General features: G+C 43.6%; 1 protein-coding gene across 2 annotated transcripts; it reads left to right on the top strand.

Annotated features, from left to right (window-relative positions):
- Nucleotides 1-869: 869 nt before the first annotated feature.
- Nucleotides 870-23066, top strand: RUBCNL (rubicon like autophagy enhancer). 2 transcript variants are annotated; one of them, XM_075741829.1, is made up of 16 exons: nucleotides 870-985; nucleotides 1610-1727; nucleotides 3899-4007; nucleotides 6293-6973; nucleotides 10480-10562; nucleotides 13632-13839; nucleotides 14727-14831; nucleotides 16137-16179; nucleotides 16559-16691; nucleotides 17082-17227; nucleotides 18052-18116; nucleotides 19216-19454; nucleotides 20241-20302; nucleotides 21537-21690; nucleotides 21816-21906; nucleotides 22454-23066. In XM_075741829.1, the coding sequence occupies exons 2-16, from the start codon at nucleotides 1656-1658 to the stop codon at nucleotides 22564-22566; spliced, it is 2304 nt and encodes a 767-aa protein (XP_075597944.1). In that variant the 5' UTR covers nucleotides 870-985; nucleotides 1610-1655; the 3' UTR covers nucleotides 22567-23066. The 2 variants fall into 2 exon arrangements, with proteins under 2 accessions (XP_075597944.1, XP_075597945.1); XM_075741830.1 differs by having other exon boundaries at nucleotides 875-985; nucleotides 1619-1727.
- Nucleotides 23067-23582: the final 516 nt, after the last annotated feature.

Here is a 23582-nt window from a genome sequence, read left to right as displayed (position 1 = left end):
GAACTGCAGCTTCCTAGCTTTGAGGCCGCTAAGGCAGCTGACTCAGAGACTGGCCTGGCAGATGGCTCAGTTCTTTTCTAAAAGCTAAGCAAGAATGGATCTTTGTCATTTCTAATACACCAGCTGGTTGCAAATCCCTGAATATGGCTGATCCTTGAGGTGTGTCTGCACAGGTTGCCTGCAGGCCTCAGCATCCCACCCCGATTGAGAAAACACTCTCCATTCACTCCCAGTTGACTTACCTTGGGTTTGTTTGGGAACAGAATAGAATACAACAGAACTATTTCAGTTGGAAGGGACCTGAGAGGATCATCTAGTCCAACCGCCTGACTGCTTCAGGGCTGACCAAAAGTTAAAGCCTGTTGTTAAGGGCATTGTCCAAATGCCTCTGAAACACTGACAGGCTTGGGGCATTCACCACCTCTCTAGGAAGCCTGTTCCAGTGTTTGACCACCCTGTCGGTAAAGAAATGCTTCCTAATGTCCGGTCTGAACCTCCCCTGGCGCAGCTTTGAACCATTCCCACGTGTCCCATCAGTGGGTACCAGGGAGAAGAGCTCAGCACCTCCCTCTCCACGTCCCCTCCTCAGGAAGCTGCACAGAGCCATGAGGTCGCCCCTCAGCCTCCTTCTCTCCGAAGTGGCCAACCCCAAAGCCCTCGGCCGCTCCTCGCAGGCGGTGGTGGTCGTTGTTGTTCGGCTGGGGTTGTTTTCTCCAAGCTATGCTGCAGCGCTGAGGACCGGCCTCCAGATACCCGAGAGCCGGGCCGGGACACAACCACCTCCCGCACCGACCCCCGCCCGGCCCGGCCGTACCGCCCCTCGGCCCGGCGGGTGGCCCCGCCCCGGGGCGGTGCTTCCCCCTCAGAACCGGGAGGGCCGGCGGCCGCTGCCGCTGCAGCGCGGAAGGTGGCGGGACCCGCGCTGTGCCCCGGCGGACAGGAGCGCTGCTCGCCCACCGGGAGGAGCCGGGCGCTGCGGCTGCAGGTGGGGACGGGGAGCCGGGGTCGGTGGGTGTTTTGCAGGGCGCATGGTGCGCATTGCTGGGGCGCTCCGGGCGGCGGGATGTTTCGGTGCCTCTCTCCCGGTTAAACGCCTCGCAAAGCTCTCCGGCAGGCTGGGCGCTTCCGTGTGCGGGGCTACGCGGCTTTCCAGGGCCGTGCCGGGAGGGCAGCACCGGGTTTTGGCCAGTGCCGGTGCCTTGCCCTGCCCGGTACCGGTACCGGGGGGAGAGCAGCCTCTCCGAGCACGGGGGGTTCGTTGCCGCCGGCTCCGCTCCGTCTCTTCCTCCTTTTACAACAAACTGCGGGACGCAGCACATCGATGCATTCCTCTTGTGCATGTAGTAGGCATGCCTGTTGTGTTGGGGTTTTCTTTGTTTTGTTTTTGTTTTGGGGTTTTTTTGTTTGTTTTGTTTTTTGTTTTTTATTTTTTACATCTAAATTAGGCTCTTTCTAACACAAATTTCCATTCTTGCTTAGCTCTGCTTTTCGGTAAGCTTACAAGCACGCAAAACCAAGACCGAAAACAGTTCTGAATATTAAACGTAGAGTCTGCAAAACACATGGAGAATCGCGGTTAACGTGGTGGTGACTGTAATTCTTCCTTTATTGCTTCCAGGTACTTAACAGCAACAAAAAATGAATGTTTTCCCATCATGTCTCTCCATGCGGTAGCTTTAGCCAGCTACAGCGGAACACAAGTCTTCAAGCACCCCTGCTCTAAAAAGGTAAGGCGAGGGTGCAATAGAAATGTTGGCTCAGTGTTTTCGTTTGGGCTTTCTATAAAAAAAATAGCTCTTAGTTGTCAGTGGTTGTGGTAAATACTTTATTTTTACATGTTGGTTGTTTTATTACGGAGTTAATTTTGGAAATACAGCCTCAATATTGCGGGGAGGGGAAGGCTGACTCAGTTATACTATGAAAGATGTCAAACTGTCTGTGGGTTTTATTGGTTATGGGAGCGTGTTGTGGTACAGTTCATGCACCTCTGTCATCATACTTTGTTATAAATGCTCTTTAATTGCTTTTTTTTTTTAAGCTTGATATCAAAATACTAAAGGAGCTCTTTCCCAATCTGTAACACAGTTGAAATCATAACATCTTGAAAGTAAATGGAAATCTTTTATCTGAATTCTCAGAACACCGGTTGCTTCTGATAAGATTTAAGAGATGGGAGGGTTGTTTAAAAAAAAAGATAAAATCTTAAAACTTAGCACTCTTAATATTTACACTTACTGATAAAGTACTTGCCTTCATCCTGGTCTCAAGCAGTTCTGATACTTGCTACCTCCTAAGAGGTAGAGTCAATTAATTGCTGATACTAAAACAAAAAAAAAAACCACCCCACAGTTGTTTTTTTTTTAAATCAACATAGTTAATAAAAATGAGTTCCTGTAAGAACTACTTTATCCAGTAATATTGACAATATGATAGTTATATATATATATAAAACCTGCAAACACAACGGTTTTTCTAAATCAGTGCAGAGGGGAAAAAAAAACCCCCACCACTATCAGATACTGAAAAGAGTATTTTTTATAAGCACTGGCATAATCACCCACTAAATATTTGAAATTCAGCATACTATTTCTGGCCTGAAATGTTATTCTTCAGTTAAAAGGGAAATTCTTTGTGGGTTTTAATTTCTTCTGCTTTCCACGAGGCTGAAAGGGTATCTGGACTGGATCTGCTCTCTGAGTCACCTTGCTCTCCCACGGGGAGAACATGGGGAACGTGGAGGTCAACACAGGGCGGCAGAGGACAGCACACCTTTTAACTCGCTTCTCTTTGTATGGGATCACGGGGTGCAGGGGAGGGCGAGAGGCATCCTGGGGATGCTTCTGTGTGGAGATGTCTCACCGAGGTCTGTGAGCGGGGAGAAGGCATGAGGTACGCCTTGGTTAAGAGCCTTTTAGTGGTGTGCCCATCAGAGCAGGACACCCCTTTGATTTCCCCAGTTTCTCTGCAGGTCCATGACATGCTTGAGGCAGTGGAAGGGGAGCGGGAGGCCAATGTGTGACCCTCACAAGGAAGTTGTGAGCTTGGGGAGGACACCTCTTGCTTTGCTGTCCTGAGTGTATCTTACTCCCTTGTTGGAATTAGCCCCTCGGTATTTGTGCTAAACTGCTCGCCCTGGTTCAGCTTCTGCTGGTTTGACAATATGGTAAATCCAGCTTTGGGGTTTGAAATACCAAATTGGAGGCATCATGACCGCACAAAACAAAACGCTGATCTGGTATAAACCTGCGCAGTCAGTTCAAATGCATTCAAAATTTTTGTCAGCTTATACTGGCAGGCTGTATGCCAGGTCAAGTATTACGTATTTGTGTTGCTTCTCGCTTTATGCTGGGTCAACCACGTTGGTGACGTGAACCACATGTACTATGTTGTATCAAATTAGGCAGATGTGATTATGTGACCGTGCTTGCTCCCAGTCGATACAGCTGGGAGATCAAGCAGCACGTGCAGCAGGTGCTTGTGGAGTTGGGGCCTCATAGATTTAGCTCATATGTTGTATACATCTAAACAGGCCTGTGCTTCCAGCAGCAGGTTAGTGGTTCCCTGAATGCTTTTCCACTTCATTGCTGTTGTTTTGACAGATACGTAGACATGTAATTCAGAATTTTATCTCGTATATGCCTTATGCACATGAAGAGTTGCTTTTGGTCACCTGCCTTCTGGAGCGAAACGTGGAGTTGAGATGCCAGCGCTCTTCAGACGATGCATGCTCCTGGGGAGATTTTCAGATGACCAGAAATACAGGCAGTGGTTAGGTGACTGTCGGCAAGCCTTAGCACGGTGTTCTTCCTGCTGGGATGACTGTGAGACTGGGGGTGTATCATTACCAGAGCACTGTTGTCTTATAACCAAATTGTCTGCCCGTGTGTTCTTGTTCTAGTTAAACCATGAAAGCTTAAAGGTGGCTTTCACCGAGTCAGCGTATTCTTCAAATCCCTCAGCGAGGATTAGCTGCCTTGCTCCGACACCTCAAATCTCTGTTCTCTCAGGTATGCCAATTTGTTCTAAAATACCTCCCTCTGGGGAGCTTTTGCTAAAAACCAAAAAGCTATTGATGTTTGTGTGCACTAAACAAGGAGAGTCTGGCTGGAGAAGGAACTTTGCTTGTTGGCTTTGAAGATGGGACAACATCAAAGTATGTTATACACTTCGAAAGTTTTTTTTTTGCCTTTTAAGTGGTATTTTGGCCTTTTTAGTTACACTGGCATTTTGAATGCTCAAGAGTGAAATACTTGAACTGTTCAGATGATTCTTGGCAGCTTAACTTGTTCATTCGAGAAATAGTTTCTCAGATTTTAATAGATTACCATAATTACTCACATGAGTATCAGTTGCAAAACTGAACTTGTGATTTTATGGTTTTTTAATTGAAATTAACCTATTTCTGGTGGCTTGGGCATTTGGTTTGTTTAGGATTGTTTTTTTGTTGTTGAGTGTTGGGGTTTTGTTTGTTTGTTTTAAGCTTAGCAGAGCAGAAGCATGAATTAATTTTTTAAAACTTGTTCTTTTTTTTTCTTACAATCCACTAAGAACAAGTATTTAGAAGAATAAGTCGGCATGGTTATATGATTAGTGCTAGAGATGTTCCATGATGCTGGAGTAGTCAAGATGACAAAGGATGAGTAGGGATGGAAAGGCCAAAGGCAAAGGTCAGGATGCCCTTTGCGATAAGAGAGCAGAACGGAAGAGTTGAAGACAGTAAGGATAAATATTTTGTCTTGCACAAAAAAGATGATGTTTTCAGCCCAGGTTCAGATATCCTGTGCAATTGAAACCTCTAACAGTTAACCAAAATTGCTTTCTTTTCCTGAAAAGATCAAAATATATTTGTTTGACAGTCAGCTTGCTTTTATTTTCCCATTCTTGCCCTTACACTGCCATGGCTAGCTATGTTGGCAAGGTGTTTCTTTGCAAGTGCAGTCAGTAAAATGTGCAGGTTTGCTGCTATTTCTGCAAGAGCTTTGTCCTGATCAGTGGCAGGTGACTGGTCCCAGTCACTGATGAACTCTTGAGCTGATTTTGACCTGGCTTCACTAGGACAACATTGCTAGCAGCTCTTGCAGTATAGCTTATATGTGATGTTCTTATTAATTTTTTTCAGCTTTCTCTTGATAAGGACTGCTTTTCCAAAGTACGTTGCGGTTTTGTTTTGGTTTTGATACCTTTAGTAGTAAACTCTGTTATCGTGCAGTTTGAGTCTGTTCTGTTCTGGCTTCCAGGTGAGGGACTCATGGAGAGGTTTGCTGTTTTCTGCTGACATATATCCAAGGAGAACAACCTCTGGGCAAAGTCTGCAGTCTGCAAGACTAGCTGCTTTTTCCACTAGCAGTGTTTAACATTCCTCCTTGTCCTAAGTAAGAGTTCTCTGCCCTGGAAATGAATCTTCTTGATTGTATCTATTCTTAGAATTTTACAACCAACTTATCTTCCTCAAAGGAGACGGTTGTTAACTTCAGTGTCATGATGTGGTCGATAGTTTCTTCTGTAACACAGACTTTGTGTCTAATCTCCCCATTGCTTGGGTGATGGCAGTTCCTGTGAGGCTTTTTGTTCAAGGTAAAGGACTTCAATTTATTCGTGAATAGCTACTGGTTGCAGTGCTCACTTCTATATGTTTGCCACTAAAATCAAGTTTTCCATTTTCGATTGAACTGCAGTTTTGCAGTAGATCACATAGGACCGACGGTACTTTTCCTTCAGAGGCATTACAGTGAACTCACAGTAAGAGAGCTGATTTTCTTTATGGATTCAGGTAAATGTTGTCACCGTATGAATAATGGACTGAAGGTGACTTTAGCCTTTTTCGCATCAGGAGGAGTGTCTGACTGAACTGAAACACGCAAGCATGTGACCTTTTATTACTAAGTGTATTTTTATTTTTTTTTTCTTCCTGCTGTATTGATACTCCATATGTCCTGCTATAACGTGACCTTCTCTTTTACTGGCAATAGAACCAGTACCTGTACCGGTAACTGTACCTCATCCAGTTTTGTAGTACGTTGATGTTTTTGAGCACGCTGACAATTAGTCACCGTTAAAGGCTTAACTGATTGTGTTTGTCTAGCAGCAGCATACTTTACTGTTGGTTTATTACCTGGCCTTATCAACGAGCTTTCTTGCAGGAAGAGGCAGCAGAGTGGTGTGTGAATTCAGTTCTTCTCTTTCTTCTCACACATGTTAAAACAGTGTGTGTTTTATTCATGTTGTAAATTAAAATTTTTATTTTTTTAAGGATTGTTTCCTAACGTCTCAGTCTCTTCCCTTGTCTGAACAGATGAATACTCCAGGCCAGCAGTGATTGGACATGCCGGAAGTTTTGGATCGTACCCAGACAGTGCTGAAGCTATCAAAGACATTCTCGTGTCTGTTTTAAATGCATCCGGTTTGAAGCCCTCTTTGGTGCCAGAGCAGACCACAATGCAGGGAGACGAACATCCAGACAGTGATGTGGAACGGTGGGAAGAAAGCAGCGATGAGGATAGCCGTGATGACAGCGACAGCGATTCTGCACATCGCAATGCTGCCTGTACACAGACAGACATTCGGTTTATGAGGCACCGGGCGTGTTGGGACAATACGCGCTGTGATTCCTCTAAACCTTCGCTGGATACTTTCTTTAGTCCCCATTGCTCTGACGGGGATCCTGCTGCTTCCTCCTTAAATGGTTTTGCTCTTTCGGACGTGTCCCCTCTGAAGCGGGACTGCTTTACCCAGGTGACGTTAACAGGAGGCACTGTCACATCGGCTGTTGTGCATTCGGGAAAAGAGCGTTATGCCCCTTCCGAACGAGACTTGACTTTCACAAGTTTTCTTCCCGATTCAATTGTTGGTAAGCCAGCAGATCTGTTGAAATACCCTGATGCTTTGGAGCCTGCGCCCGTCAGCAACAGTGACAGCAGTTCTCCCAGCAGTTCTCCCAGCGGACCTTCCCAATCAGAGCCCGTCAATCGAACAGGTAACTTGACAGGTCCGTTTTTCTTAAAAGGTTTCTGAATCAACTGAAGTTGATGCGCCCCTTGTTTATGGGGATTAGGAATGACTAGGCAAGCGCTGTCATAATGTTGATACGAACAGCCTTAGCTACAGCAAGTTTAAACATTTTTATTTTATTTATAAAGGGTGCTATTGGTATCTAAGGGCTTTTTCTTATGAGATACTGAGCTCCAGAAAGACGGTGCAACCACGACCTGATTTTTCTACTGGAAATGAAGGCAAATGGGAGCACTCTGACTGCTTTTGTATTATAAATAAAATGACAAAGGCTGTTGTTAGTTTTCTGGGTTTTTTTTTCCCTTTCGTCAACAGTAGTGCTAGTGGTGACACTCCATTGAGCTCCACGTCCAAGCTGTGGCACTCCCTGGCTGTTCACCCATTGCTCCTCCAAGCGGGATCTCAAATAGGCACGTGCTGCTGCAGGACTGGGAGCTTTTAATAGTAATAACTCTGTCATCTGGGGTACGATGTTGTCAGCAGTTGGTATGGCGATGATTATGGCTGTTTCCTTCTGCTGGGTGTTTTGTTGTCCCTCTGTGTTTGAGTCGTGCCGGCCAGGGAGATGGAAATTGCGGCGGTGGTTGGAGCCGGCTGGGGCCAGTCACACAGGTTTGGGTAGCTGGGTCTGGAAAACGCAGCCCAGGCTCTTGGTGTCAGCGAGGACCGTGAGGCACGTGTGTAAGAACAAATAAATTGTGCGTGACTCGATCTTCTGGCACCCGTAGGATGTGTCACAAGCTTGCGTTGGGTCAGTAATGCAGGCTCTCCAGAAACGGAGGAATACGGCAGCCAGGTGACTGGAGAAGTCGTGTCCTTGATTTTACTGGTAAATAATCCTCACGGGAGCCAGGATCCCGTATGGTACTGTGCAACGAGGTGGGCTCTGACTGCATCAGGCTTTGGTCTGTTCTGTACAAAGTGAAAACTTCTGCATTTTGTCATTCCATGTTGCTTCCAGCCGTTAAACCCACCGCTGGGTAGCCTGGGGTAGGGGGAGCGAGGTCTCGTTCTCCACTGCAATGTGCAGGACGATGAGGACAGGGAAAGCAGATGGCAAACTGAAAAAGAAGAAATAAAACACTTAATTTGAACGCAGGATTTACACAAGAGCGTCTCCTGGCTGGCCTTCCTTTCCACTGCTGTCTCAGAGGTGGTGGTTTCTTACTTCAGTTTCTTGCATGAGAATAAGTGAGGGATGCACAAGACCTAAGAAAATGACATAAGATGACTTCAATCGGAATAAATTTTTCAGTGGTATTAAACATTTTCTTTTTTTCAGTGGGATTTTATGCTGATCCTGTGAGGCTCCTGTTAGGACTTGTTTGTTATTTTTAAGGGTGTCCTGGTGCAACCTTCTGAAAAGGCTTGGTCATTGCCAATGAAGACCCTGCGACTGAATTTGGTGTTTTCTGGGAGCTTTGTTGTGGCTCCTGCATCACTGGCAGTTCAAAGGGCTTGTTCTTGCTTTTAACCTCCACGTACATCAAGGTCACTTCCTTCTGCAGCTCTTGAAGCTCTTTCCCCAGCCTCAGCAGCCTCCAGGCAGCTCCAATGCTCAGGAGCAGAAGTGAAACCAGATCGTTTTTTTGTATCGGACCCAGAGTTGTGTCCCATTGCTGGATGCGCTGGGGTCCTTGCTCATGCTCCCTCCCACTTTACATTCTTTGCACTTAAAGATGCAAGAGGTAAGCAAGAGAGACACCTCCCATTAGATTTCAAAATGATATTTAAGATGACTTGCATCTTATATTTTACAGAAGAAAAATAATTTTCCTGTTTCCTTATTTTTGCTTGTTATTTTTAGTTCAGAGAGTAATGTTTGTTATCTTAACTGATGAGGTTATAGGCTTTTATCAAGCTGTAGAGCCTTCAGCACTTACCTATACTTGCTTTACACCCCTTATCCAGTAAGATGAATCATCGAATAGGCATGAAAATAACTAATTAGATGACGTTGCAGTGATTAAATCTGTTTTGAAAAGTCAGATCGTCAGCCTTCCCATTTTTCCTCCCTGGTATACACAATGGAGGTATTAATAATTCTCTACAAAAACATGACATCTGTCTCGCTATGCTCCAGCACAGTATTGACTTTCCAGCCTGATGTCACCAGTGCTCAGGGCAGCTGTAGCAGGGTTTCTATAAATAAGGCAATATAAAGAATCTAAACTAGGCCTGAGAGTTCAGTGCCCTTTAGTTGGAGAAAATGTTTTCAGAAATTACTCTCACACTTTGTGAGACCTCTTTATCCTTTCTGTGACTTTTAAACAAATCCAGCGGTGGCTTTTTTTTTTTTTTTTTTTAAATTACAAAGACCCTTTGATTACCCCCTCTTATCTGCAGCATCTGCAGATTACCCCCTCTTATCTGCAATTTAAATGGCATCTGTGGTGGTAGCATTTAGATACGGTATATTTTATCCTGGAAACATCAGCACAGAGAAATTGCTTGGTTATAAGGTCAAAGAAGAGGTAGTAAACAAACACCAGTCGGTGTAAAAACCAGGAGTCATTTCCTTTCATATCTCATTAGTGTGTACATCCACAGACATTATATAGGATCTCTGTCATCCTTCCAGCAAATTTCTCGCAACAGTGGTTGTGTGCGCTTTGAAAACAAGAGGGCGTGATCTCACACCTTCAGTTCTCTGGGGAAGAAGATTGTGACTATACATGTTTATGTATAAAAGCAATCCAGGGTACAGCCTACGTCTACAGAAAACCAGGCACGTGCTCTGCTGCATAGTGAAAAGTTCTTAACGGGGAAAAAGAGTTTAATTTAGTTTCACATGCTCATCGTACTCGGCAGCTAATGCCAGGAAAACAGAACTGCTATTCTGGGAAGCAGGGAGTACTGCGCTAACGCCGTCGGCCCCAGTTGGCCATACTGCCATGCAGTACGGGTTGCGCTTGGAAACAGGAGGGAGATTTCCTCGAGGTATGGCAACGGGAGAAGTTTTTTCCAGAGTTGCTGTAGTCACACAGTACCAGCAGTGATTCAGGGGATCTTTTAGACTAATGCATCTCTCTGCATGCCCGGAGCAGCGAGACTTCTTTTTCTTCCTGCTGTTGCGAACGGGCAGAGAGCAGCGTTGGCTGGCCGTGCTGCAAACGGCAGAGCATCGCTGTAATCCCAGCCTGGGGTTCTGGCTGTGGTTGTCCCCAGCAGCTCAGGCTGTAGCTGGGAGAGGGCTGGTTGGTGTTGGGAGCGCAGCGGCGCTGTCACCGCACGGCGTTTAAACTCCGCTTCCCTGGTAGTTGATACTCATGCTTCCAGTTGCCGGGGTAGTTCAGATGCCGACGTGTTCCTCGCGTTTCTCTCTCCTTCTCCTTAACTTCCATCACAACTCCAACGGTGTTCAGTTTTGGGAAAGAAAGTTTGCTTTGCTTTCTGGAAGTCACCCTCCATGCATCTTGGGAGCTGCAGAGGAAAAAAAATTACTAATAAAAGTTCTCGTTGTACCCACAGGTTCTACTCCTTTGAACATAAGCGCTATACCCTTGAATCGTTCGTTGCAGGACATCTGCATGCTTCCAGAAGATGTGGAGAAGGTGAGGACAACAAAGACTTGTCATAATGTTTTTTCCGTTTTACAGTGGCAAAACCAGATGACAGGAGGCATTTCTCAATAACAGAACTTTCTGATAGATGGACTACTCTTTACAAATATTGTATTTTCCCTCTTCTTCCCCTCTGTGGGTGAACCTACAAACCTAAAATGCCTATTTGTTCATTTATTTTTACTCTTAGTCCACTAATTAAATATTTTAATTATTTTAAAATAATGGAAATATTTTAGAACACTGTACACTTCTGCTTTTCATTCCATCATTTTCCCACACGTTCCTTGATACCTTCAAGATTATTATAGTCACCTTAGAGTTAGGTTAGAATATGTTATGCAGAATTTGTTCCAGCTATGTGCATATGGATGGAGTCTACCTCGTGCTTTTAGTATCAAGAGATAGGGAGAGGTTGGGGTTTTTTTTATGTGTGCTTATGATAAGCATATGAGATTGCTGTAAAAAAATTACCGTGTGAATTACAAGCACAGTAACTGTAACATCTGCAGTAATTTAAGCAGTTTTTCATGGCTTCTAATTTGCATAAGGGGCCCAAATGGTCATAGGTGTGTTGCCAGACAGGATGCCTCTATGGGCTTATAAACAGAGATAAAGATGAGAAGATAATGCTGTCACACGTAACTCTGTGTGCTAAATGTTAATCTTTTCTAACAATTGGAAAAGAGGGGTTAAGGTTACAATTACGTTATTGCAATGAGTAGGATTTAAAACAAAAGAGCTTTAAAAATATGCCTGGAAAAGGAGATTTTTTTGCTGGACTGTGGATGCGTGTGTGGTCCCATGTCCCAGGCCGAAGAGGTAAACGCCTTTGTGCATGCTCTGGTTTTGCTGTAGTGGCAAGTTCCCTGTTTGATTTGAAGCTCTCAGCATCCCTAAGATACATTTTAAAAAAACAAGCGCCCCCCCCCATAAATCACACACCAAAACCCAACAAACTTGTGAACTAGCTTCTCACGTTGCTTTTTGCGAAAGGCGTTTCGGAAAGGAGATGATGTTTCCCCATCTGTAACGTGGGAACCAAGACCAATGTAACTTGCTTTCAGTCACCAGGAGACCAGTGAGTAGATACCTGGATTCCACTTGGAATTTGGGAACCATTGCCTCACACAATGGTTCCCAAACCACAGTCTGGGAACCATTGAGTGAGGCAAGATCGCATCGGCTTCTTCTCCTCTGCAGATGGTTGAAGGCTGATGTGATTACAGATTAAAAGATATCAAAAGCTCACTCCATTATGAGTGAGACTGCCTTTAAAAACCAAAAACCAATCAAAACCCCAAAACCTGAAACATTTTGGGTTGTCAAATAATCTCTTTGAAACTTAGGAGACTGAAAACTACGGTACTTGCAGTGTCAGCAAGTCTTGAGAGTTGTAGCTGAGTGCCAGGAAGGAGATGGGCCAGATGATCTAGAGGGACTTTCCTCTGATGCGAGTCGAGGAAAAGAGAAATGAGAAGGTTGGTGTGTCAGAGCTGAGTTGGGATTGCTTCCTGGGGTGATGGACCTAGCAAGAGGCTGAAAGCCGATAGGCATGCTGAGCGCAGGAGTACCTGCATCCTGTTCCATCTTTTTGCAGCTCTCAGATACGCTCCTAATTGTTTTTATCAGCAGGACGTGCTGATGTGCTGTGCTCTGCCACTAACTGGGAGTGAACCAGTGCCACACAGGCTTCCTGAATCTTCAGAGTAGGAGACATCCTCTTCGTCTCCCAAAAGAAAACAGCCCGTTTAATTCTTTCCTTTGCTAATGGTGTGTCCTGAAGTTCACTGAAAGTTGTCTCTGGAGAAACTGTGCACCGAGCAAGTGATGTTAATCGGCGTTAGGGAAAAGATAAAAGTGTTCAAACACCCATGGGGACTTGTGGGCTCTCTCTAATGTTGAGGTTAATCTCTTATAAATGCATTTGGCTGTGAACAATAAGAAACAGTGATGTCTGTTGTAGTCCTGAAGATTTAGCTATTTCTATACAGTGATGTCTTCGTGCTTCCCGTACAGGTTGTAGGGGATATCACGAATACTGCTGTGAGTGGTACAGTGTTCTGAGCATAAGCCACTTTTTTTTTCTAAAAAAGCTTTCATTATTTTGCACTCAGAACCTCTAGCCTTTAGGTACCACCATGGTAATTTAGACAGAGGTTTAGCCTTGCACAATGCAGACGCGTGCGGTTGAGGGGAGATGGGAGAGTATCGCGGGCACCTCTGGAGCGTCCGTCCGCACACCTGAGCGCACCGAACCCTTCACGACGCGTCCCCTTTTGAGCTGAGCCTAGGCTAGGAGGCTGCGCCCAGGCCAGCAGCAGTAGCGCGGGTAGGGCTGGTGGGATGCTGTGTTAGACCATGGGGAGGGCTTGTGTCTGGTCTGGAAATGCCACGGTGAAGCTTTGAAACTGCCTTTTATCTAAAGTGTGAACACCAGGGGAGCGAGGTTCCCGCTTACCCTTATCCCAGACTTGCTGTGCAGCCTTGAGTTGACAGTGTGAGCTATCCCACTGCACATTCCCTACTTCGCTGCCTTAACTCTTAACACATGAAACTATTTTACTACTTCTGTACTACCCACGCTACTGGAAGATCTACAGCCTGTTCAAAACTTGCCATTCTGGCCCCGTCCAAGTTAGCATGCGTGCAAAACTGCTTGTACACACTGACTTGAAATGAAATCCTGTTAATTAGGTTACATGGATTCACACTTGCATACTGAATAATGCAGCGTAACTAGAAAACTATGTCCCTAAAATGCATACATATTCATCAATTAGGCATGTAATCAAGTTTCTTTTTATCTAATAGATGGGTAAGATGAAAGTAAATTCCATGTTTTAATCAAGGGTGAGACAATTATCTGGGCAGTTGCCTTTTGCACGTTGCCTCTGAATTGCCCTTGGGGTGGGTTTTTTTGCTGTTTAAATGAAAGGTGAGATAGCCTTACATTTTCATTTCTTGAGTTGAAGAGGTACAGGGAAAACTTACATATTTTTCACTTAAGTAAATATCAAATGTCCTGTGTACTAACGAGCGTTCCAATCTTGCGTCCAGGAAAACGCGCACTTTTTTGTTGCAGATATGATTATAGCATCGCTAGAAAAAATGAAATGTAATATCCTAAGCCAACAAGTGGAGTCCTGGGGTGTGGAGGAAACAAGTGGATCAGATGGCAGCTATCACACTGATTCGGAGTTATCTTCCTACCCTGGAGTGAAGAAGTCTGATTCTTCTGTGGCTTCTTCAGACAGTGGTTATGAAGGCAAGTTACTTAGTCTATAATGCAAACTTTCCTAACAGCCTTTGCTGTTTATTTTTGTGCAAGAAAATACCAAATGAATTTGGACATCGCTTGGAACCAAATCCTCTGTACCTTCTTTGAGACTCTCGAGAGCTGTGTTCCCCGAGGGTGATCATGCCACTAGTGTTTTCCTTGTGGCTCAAGTTCTTCCTTTTGAGTGCTCACATCTGTGTTTTATTTATTATAATTTATTTTTTGTACATGAAGGGGAAAAAAAAAGAAAAAGGGTAAGGTTGAAGTGCCACGTGCCAAGCACAACTCTCCATAGACTGTGCCTGTAGTTGGTTGGTTTTTTCTTTGCTAAAATCTGGTTTTTGCAGGATTTGAAACCTGGCTCTTTCCTTCTGTGCTTACTTCTGCAGTATGCAGATCAGGCCACGCAACTGATCTTGAGTGAAACTGCCCGGAGTATTCATTCATTCCTGTACAGTTTGAGACAAGATAATAAATACTCCTGGCACTGTAATGCTTGAGTCAGCACATGCATTTTTTAAGTAGATTTCAGTCTCTTGAATAATACAGATCTTAGGGATGGAACTTAAGTCTAAAGCCTAAATGACATAACTTGTGGGGAAAAATGAGTGGTGTGCTTCCACATGAGAAGGGGAGAGACCACTGATGATATAAAACCTTTTGGTTTAGTCTCTAGAAACTGAGGGACATGCTGTGTGAACGACAGACTCCCAAGAACTGACTTTGTGTGTGTATAAAAACAAATAAATAAAACTACTCTATAAATACAGGCTGTGTGCTAAAGTTTTGGTAAGCAAAGAGAAATATAAATACAATTGCAGCTACTCTAGAAATGCTGGAAAAGTTTACCTGGTGTTTGTCTTTGTTCTGGTTAGGCTGTGCTCTGCTGCCTGTCAGCTCCTCAGTGCATCTCCCGTCGCATCATGAGGTTACCAAATTTCATTGCCACAGTGACTCAGAGGATGAATATGTAATTATTGGTAAGACTTCAAAATTATAAGTGCAGAAACAGCTCCATTGTTCAGCTGAATCTATTGCATCGTTTGGAAAGTCTATTGACTTAGTAGGTGTTATTGCAGGAGAAATACCATGACAAAATGGAAAGAGCAATGTAAGCATGACTCCTTACTCGAACACACGCGGAAATACCAGGCTGGCGCAGCGTTTCCTTTCTCAAAAGAATACATTTGCTGGTTTGAGGGACTGAAATTATGCCTAAGGGTAAAACCCCATGAACGTGGGCGAGCAAAGTGTGAAACTGGCACAGCCTCAGCCAACTGTAGCAGCATTGTTTGAGAGAATTTAGGACATGATTATTTCCTGATTAAAGAGGTTGATTAGCAGCCCTCTCTCTGCTTCAGGGCTAGAGCAAACTGTCCCCTTATACTCACCAGTGGTCTGCTTCACTTCAGGACATCCTGAGTATCTTTTGGTTAGCTTCTGGTTTTAACATATATAGAAATAGAAACCCTTAAAAGTAACCTGAGGAACATTTAACGTCTATCTTATTTTTTCCTGTTAACAAATGTGTTGGGGTTTTTTGTTGGTTGTTTTTTTTCCTCCCTTTGGTTTAGAGATTTGCTGCTTTTTTTTTTTTTTTCTTCCTCTTTCCCTAATCTAAGAGTGAAGAATGAGCTCCCAAAACTGCATTTCTAGTAGCAGGGATTATTTTGTTATTTTGACATGTACAAGTGGAGAAGCATTTGTCTTGGGAAGAATATGCATGGCCAAAACTAATGCTACCAATGTGAACACCTTGTCTGCATAAGCATATTTTGTCTGTATAAACAAAACAAAGAAGTATGCTCGAATTCCATTCACCTCACCTGTTACTAACTTGTTTATAGCATTAGCTGACATGTTTGTGATCGCTGTCTCTAAATATCTGTCAGTGTCCAAAAAAATGAATGCATACTTTATCTGTTCTGTATATTATTATTAATGTCTAGTTCCTTCTGGCTGGACTTGGACTACTAGCAGGCACTTAGCGTCTCCTTATCGATTCTCCTGCTCTTGAGGGGAGGCTGATGGTGATGATATGGTGCATAGCTGTTAGGGACTACTCTTCATCAGTGGATGTCAGAGCTCTGCAGAGGAGAGAACCTCAGCCCTGGCTGTAAAACAGGCATAAGGAATCTTATTTCCCACATCCAGCAAGGGTGTTGTAAAGATGAATATATTTGACACTGACACCATAGTAACACAGAAGGTAGATTTAAAACAGTGCTGAGTAACAGAAGCTTTGTTTCTTAGATGACTTGATAAAACTTTCTCCTTTACCGCAGAACTTGAAGACCTTGAAAATCTGTCTGTCATCCCAGATAAAAGGTAATGCTGTGTGTCTTACTGCAATAGCCCAGTGGCACTACCTTTTCTGCTGGACCAGCTTTCTGATGACTCTGCCATCCGGGGCGGGGAGAGGTGTGGGACTGGTACATTTGGTCCTCCCCAGGAAGGGGAGGGAATGCTGCTCGACAGCAAGTGTCTGTGGTGCTTGGCTTAGCAGAGCGCTTCTCTGGTCCCGGAGCATGGCTGGAGGGTGGTGGCTGTGGCTCTGCAAGGGCTTGGGTGTATCAAAGCAAGGGCATAGGAATGAAGGGATGGGAGAAAACTTTTCAGGGATGCAGAAGAGGCAGCGGAGCTGCTGATGACATGTTGCTATTTTTATTGGTGTTTTTTTTCACTGTCTGTATTGCTTAACTTTCAGGTCATCTTTTGAACCAGGCAGCAATTCTGCTGAAGCGACAGCCCAGGAGTTGTGCAGAGCTTTCAGAAAACACTGGTTGCAGACAGGCTATGCAGTTCAACTGTCTGGGTGCCTGAGCTCATCTAAGCAGAGAGTGAGTCTGAGCCGAAAACAGCAGGCTCTTTATTTGGTTCCCCAAATAATCATTGTCTCGCTGCAGCTGCTTCCCTGTTAGGGAAAGGGGGAAGCTGCATTTAAAACCAAAAATAAATACAGACGAGTACTTACAGTTTATTAGTTCGCTTTAGATAAATGTTTAGAATTTTTTTTCTCATTTTAGCAATTTTCAGCTCATTTAGGATGTGTAGTTGTGAACAAAGAGGATGTACTTTCTTCTGAGACCGATACGAGGGAGTTTAACTGAGGGGGACTGCATGAAAACTGAACTTTAAAATCCTGGAGTATAAAGGGAGATGTTTCGTAGCATGTAACATACGTCCAGATGATGGGCTGTTCATCTTCATGAGTTTGTCTTTCCTGGTAGTCTGTGCTGAAAGAAGAGATTCCAAGGGAGCTTGAGTCCAGTTTGACTCTGGCTGAAGAAATAAAGATCATATCCAAATTAAGAGGATCTTCTGGCTGGGCCCCACCGAGATCACAGATCATATTTAATATTCACCCTTCAGTCAAGTAAGTCTAAGGGATCTGAGCGTTGTCGCTTAGTACAGGGTGGGGACTTGTCTAAAACCTGCTGAGGTTGATGGAAGGAGCCTGGGTGATTTAACAGAACCTAGGGTTAGAGCTAGTGCATGGCACAGCCTTCTGCAGTGTCTGTCACCACCTTCGCTAGAAAGCAGATGGCACCTTTTCCCCTTCTGTTGGCATGTCCTGGTTAACGTGGCACGTGCACTTTTACATGTGATAACGCACGTACCGTTGGGTGTTAGGGCGGCAGAGCGCTTAGCTGGACTCCTGGAAATTCCATTTGGTGACATCACTTGGAGAATATTTTTAATTTTCCCCACTTCCTTGCTGATACTTTACGGGTACTAGGTTTTGAGAAAGGGGGGGAGAAAACAGGTCATGGTTGTGGCAACCACAGTCTCACTCTGCATAAAGGGGTGTTAAATGTGCAAAGCAGGCAGACTGGCTAATTGCCTGTGGTGTTGCAGGTCCAGTTGCTTTTTCAGTTGCAAATGTGGATTCCCTGCCCTGCCCCATCCCCTTTGATATTGGTGTCACCTTAAGAAGTGTAAAAGAATTTAATTCTTGCAACAAGCCATATTTAGAAGCAGTAGTTGACAGTATATTTTCCACAGAATAGCTTAGAGACTCCCACTGAAATAATAACCCACATCTCCTCCCAGAACCCCCTCCTTCACCTGAAGGAGTAGAAGTCAGCTCCCAATTTGGATGTTTTCACTGATGCCGGTGTAGCTCTCTTGCACTTTGGGAGAAGGTTAACTAAACTGCGTTTTGGATGGCAAAAGGTGTAATTTTGCTTTTGTATGCAGGAGAGATGCGGTGGTGGCTGCCCAAAACTTTACGTGTGTTGGTTGTGGAACTCCAATAGAAAGCAGTAAGTATTACCAAAAAGTTGAAGAAAAAAAAAAAAATCCGTAACTGGTAAACAGGCTATAGTCTTCACCAACATAATTTTACAATTGTGGTACATTTATCGGAGCTAGAAGGAGGAATCTCATTGCTGGATGTGCCAGGCACTGGGATCCTACCACTGCCTGGAATTTCTCATTGCAGGCAGAATACAAAACTTAATAGATGTCCTTCTTTTCCACAGTAAAAATTAATGATGGTCAACAACAAATCAGGAAAAGCTATTAAAAATCATGCCTCCAGGCTGGAAAGTGCTGGTTTTATGTTTTCCAGTGGTTTCTCTCAATAATTCTTTCTCTGTGCCAATTTACATGTTTCCAACAGTCTCTAAAATTAAGCTCATAGAATCTGTGGTTTTGGTTTTTTGTTTTTTGTTTGGTTGGTTTTGGTTTTTTAACTACTTTTTCTTTAAATCTTGATCACAAAATCCTGCTTGTATTTGAAGAGTATTTGTGAGTACTTAGTGAGAACTTCTGGAAGGGGTGATGATTTACAAGTCTGACAACCAGACCTTGCCTAAGAAATCTTTGAAGTGGCTTTCAAGACTTGTTCTGGGACGGCTCACAAAAGAGCAGCATTTGTGATGGCCTGTAAGGTATCGACAGTCTGTGATGGCACATTAACTCGAGCAAACCGGAGATGCTGAGATAGCTGGGAAAAACACAAACCTCTTTATATAGAAAAAAAGTATTGTACAAATGTGACTCGGAGACCAGCTTGTCTTTCCATTTGGTGGAAGTATTTTGTTGTGTTTTATCTTGTGCCTCTTTTTTGTGGGTAAAGCAACAACGTTTTTTCTTAAGATCTCATGGTGATAAATATAATCAGCTCAGTTTGACAAATGTGGAAGGGAGGAAAGCTTTCCCTTCTAATGCAAAGTACAGACCTTGTGCATGTGTTTACCACAATAATAAAATGCCTTACTTAAAAACAAACAAACAAAACCCCCTCAAAAAACCCCTTGAGACTCACTCCAGTAGATCTGAGTAATTTAGAGAGAAGAGGCATACAGACAAGAGATACGACCCATAAATATTCACAGTTTCATTGCTATCTACCCGCAGAATATATCCGGAGACTCCGCTATTGTGACTACCTGGGCAAATACTTTTGTGACTGCTGCCACAGCTATGCCCAGTCTTCCATTCCTGCCCGAATACTGATGAAGTGGGACTTCAAAAAATACTACGTATGCAACTTTTCCAAACACCTGCTGGACAGTATATGGCAGCATCCAATTTTCAATGTGTCATGTATTAACAAAGTCCTCTATACGAAAAGTAAAGAAATGGACAGGGTGAGGGTAAGTGTGGCCTTTTTTTTGGGTGGGAGGGGAGGGATTCGTGGGTCTGAGACTTTTGGGCAGAACTCCTCAGGGCATGTTGTCCTTTGCCATGCGTGTGGGAAGGAGGCAGAGTCTTTGCACTTAGACTTGTCCCATCACCGCTTCTGGGACTTGCCTTCTGTCCCCTCAGATGAAGGGAGGGGAGGGAGAAGTTCCCAACCTATGCCAGAGGTCTCATTTCTGCCCCCCATGTCTTTGGGAGGCGTTTCCTTATTGGTTTCCAGTTTGAGATTACGGGGTAAGCTGGGCTCCTGCAGTAAATATTTACCTCTGCTTGGCAATTACCTGTTGGGAAGCTTTGGAAGTTTTGAATGACTTAATTTTGTAGACCATTAGAGGAAACACCCTCGTCTCATCTAAGGGCTGCACCTCCGGCAGCTTGAGAAAGGGTGCTCTGCTGAAGGTGACAAGTTGCCATGTGCTCCCTTCTTGGCTGAGGGGACACTTAACCTGTTCTTACACAGGTTTGGGTCTAGCATCTTGGTGTGCTGACACAGAGCCATTTGTAGCGTTAGGAGTTGCTTCCCCTGTCAGTGAACAAAAGTAGATTTTTGCCTTCCCTGGCCTTCCGTGCATTAGAAAATCCGTTTGTTTAATTCTGTGCTGAGTGTGAAGTTCCTATTTTTAGGTGTGGCTTGATGTGCTGACAATGGTTGCTGACTCAAATAGTGGTGTTCCTCACGAATATGTAAATGCAATCACTTTTCATTTAAAAATTGTTTTGTTTTCCTCTTCTTTTTTTAGGAGGCACAAGAACAGCTTTTTCATTTAAAAAAGCTTTTGAAAACCTGCAGGTTTGGTGAAAGGTATGGGCCATGATCATGCATGAAAAATAGCTTATTAAAATGTACCTAAGATGCTTATAGAGCCTTCTTCTCTAGGGACATTTGAGTGCAGTTTTAAATGAGTTAATATGATGATTAGAGAAAATTCTGATAACAAAACTTCCTTCTATTACACTGCAAATGTTGAGTGTTACGTGGTCGCTTTCTGTTTCTTGTAACATACGTAGACATTTGGTTTTAAATGTCAAATTATTTTTGTTAGGTGTATATTTTTCCCTACTCTGTCTCTCTTAGGTTCTCACTCGTTCTTAAAAGGCCAAAGATACTTATGTATATCTCTGAGATGATTTGTCTTTAAAAAAAACCCCAAACCCAGTAGTTTCTTGATGGTTTCAATATTTCTTCCAGAAATTGGTCATAATGCTCAATTCAGTTTATTTTATAAACATATTCAAATGGAAGTAGTAACCAAAAGTGGTAAATACCAAAACATGACCTTGCTTGTTGCTGCAAATTAAAGATTTTTGTTATTCATCATCCCAAACTATGGGCATAACTAACAGGTAGACATGTGAATGATAAAACCTTCTCTGCAGAATTGCTGACCCTTTTAAAAATAGACATAAGCAAAATGAGCTTTAACAGTAGGTTCTGTTCTTTCTTTGGCATGGACCTCTTCTACACATCAGTTGATGTGTCGTTCACCAAAATTAAATAGATATGTATTTTAATTTCTCTCTTCTGGACAACCACCTGTGATTCCATTTGAGAAATTAGTATTAGGATCCTCACTGTACCTTCTGCATCAGTGACGTTTTACAAGTAATAGCTATTTTTTCAGTGTTCACCTGCTCAGTACAAGCATAGTTTCACCCACTAGTGACCTATGCAGGATAAAACCCCTCAAAGTTCTCTTTGCAAAAAAGTGAATAACCCTAGCTTATCGTATTAGATATTATATGGGATTTTACCTACTGTTGCTGAGGTAGGAGAGAGCCCTTCACACAGTATTGAAGAATAGCTGGGATAACCGTGCATGGCAACTCCAGTGCCCAAGGAATGCACATTTATAAGCTGACATTTTATTCTAAATCCCAAACTTCCCAGTTTTTGTTAATGTGATCTCAAATTGGGAGAGGAGAAAGGGTTTAGAATGAACCCGCTTTGCGAGATCCCTGAGTGAATGGAGAAGTGAAAGAAGCTTATTCTTCGAATAGACTATTTAACTTGACGCGGTTTTTCTTTCTCTTTGCAGTGTACTGAAAGAATTTGAACAAGTCCCCAGCCATCTGACAGAGGAGCTGCACCTTTTCTCGCTGGATGATCTGGTAAAGATCAAACGAGGGCAGTTACTGCCCCTTCTTAAAGATATTCTGAAGAGCTCCACCTCCCACGTGGATGGTTGTGAGGTAAGGGAGAGCCAGGACTCAGCGTCCTCGCAGCTGCTAGTGTGAGGAATATCCCTGCTGACGCTCCCAAATATTATTTTTTTTCTTGGATTAAAAGTAAATCCAGTCTCTTTCTGTCATTGTAGCTCTGTCAAGCAAAGGGGTTTATCTGTGAATTCTGTCAGAGCGCAGATCTGCTCTTTCCACATCAGATTGCCAAATGCAAAAGATGCACAGGTATGTTCCAGACCAAACTTTTTTTTTTTTAATCCCTCCACTGGGGGGATGTTCCTGTGTAAAACTGTTCAGCCTTACTTTAGGAAAACCCTGAGAGCTTGCTTCCATGAAAGCACATCTATTCGAAAACCTGCACGTGTATTTATTTGAAACGCGTGGATAGCACGTATCTTTGACAACCAGCCTGTGGCAGCTGTCTTGCATCGGTGAATTCAGAGAGCAAAACCAGGGACTTGCCTAAACATAATTACGGCTGCAAAGGGAGGCTGGTTTTTGGGTCTACACACGAGAGCGAGCGTGGACAGTGCTATACTGCTGCTGTATCAGGTCTTGCCGACATTCATTGTAAATCCTGTGAATCTTACCAAAATGTTTAGTCATAGTTACTACAGCAGTCGTTGTTCTGGCCTTGCGCTGCTTCTGTTTACTATTATACTTGGGTGAACTAGATAGAATGTCCTTCAAGGAACACAGCTATTGATTAATTTTTTGACTTTTTTTTTCTTTTTTTCCCCCTGAATGTTAAACTGCTTGTGTGTATAAACAGAGTGCAAAACATGCTTTCACAAAGCGTGCTTCAAGTCTGGAGGCTGCCCCAAATGCCTGCGGATCGCAGCTCGGAGGATGCTTTCAGAAACTCCCTCACTGGTGTCTCCGTGAAACTGGACTCCTCTGATGACTGCTGATTTCAGAAGATGCTCAAAGCTAAATCTTCCGGTGCCTGACTAAGAAATAATGTTGTTTTAGACATTACTATTTTTAATATGTGTCTCCTTTATGAGGGGTTAAAAAAAAAAAAAGGGCTTTATTATCCTCATTGAAAATTCACCCTAAAGGAGTTTCATCTTAACTGGTGACAGAAAGACTGGATGTTAATTCTGTGAGCAGCCTTTTGTTGTAATGTTTTGTCCTTGTATGTAAGATTTTTAATATTATATTTTTCCATATAAAATTATTCTTCTCTGTAATTCTGCAAATAATGTATAGATAGTAAATGAGTGTTGGAAGTCATTACCTGTGTTGGATTTTGGAAATAAGAAAAAGTGGTAAAATACAAAATCATTCCCTCAAAAGCTCTACAGTAGAAAAAGCTTGTCTGCAAGCCTTAGGCAGATGCTGATCTGAAATTCTGTTCTGGCAAATGCTTAATGTGAGCTAGTGGATTTATTTTTTTTTTAAACAGATGTATGCAACAGCTTCTGGTGGGTTGACCTTGGCCTGCTGCTAGATGCCCACCAAGCTGTTCTCTCACTCCACCTCCTCAGCAGGACAGGGGGAGAAAATAAGATGGAAGAGCTTGTAAGCTGAGAGAAAGACACAGAGATCAGTTACGGACTACTGCCACAGGCAAAACGGACTTGAATTGGGAAAAGTTAAATTTATTGCCATTTAGAAATTGAGTAGGGTGGTGAGAAACAGACAAACTAAAACAACAGCTTCCCCCTACCTCACCCTCTTTCTCAGGCTCAACTTCATTTCTTCATTCCAGCTCTTCTGCCCTCTCCCCTGCCCCAAGTGGCTCAGGGGAAATGGGGGTTGTGGTCAGTCCATAACGGTTCCTCTTGGCTCTCTTTCCTCCTCACGCTGTTCCCCTGCTCCATTGTGGGACCTTCCTGTGGGCTAGAGTCCTTCAGGATAAACCTGTTCCTGTGTGGGCTCTTCCTTGAGGAAATACC

Source organism: Balearica regulorum, chromosome 1 (genome assembly GCF_011004875.1).
Source record: "Balearica regulorum gibbericeps isolate bBalReg1 chromosome 1, bBalReg1.pri, whole genome shotgun sequence".
Taxonomy (NCBI): domain Eukaryota; kingdom Metazoa; phylum Chordata; class Aves; order Gruiformes; family Gruidae; genus Balearica; species Balearica regulorum.
Note: the sequence above shows the minus strand (reverse complement) of the source record. Positions and strands in the feature narration are given on the sequence as shown.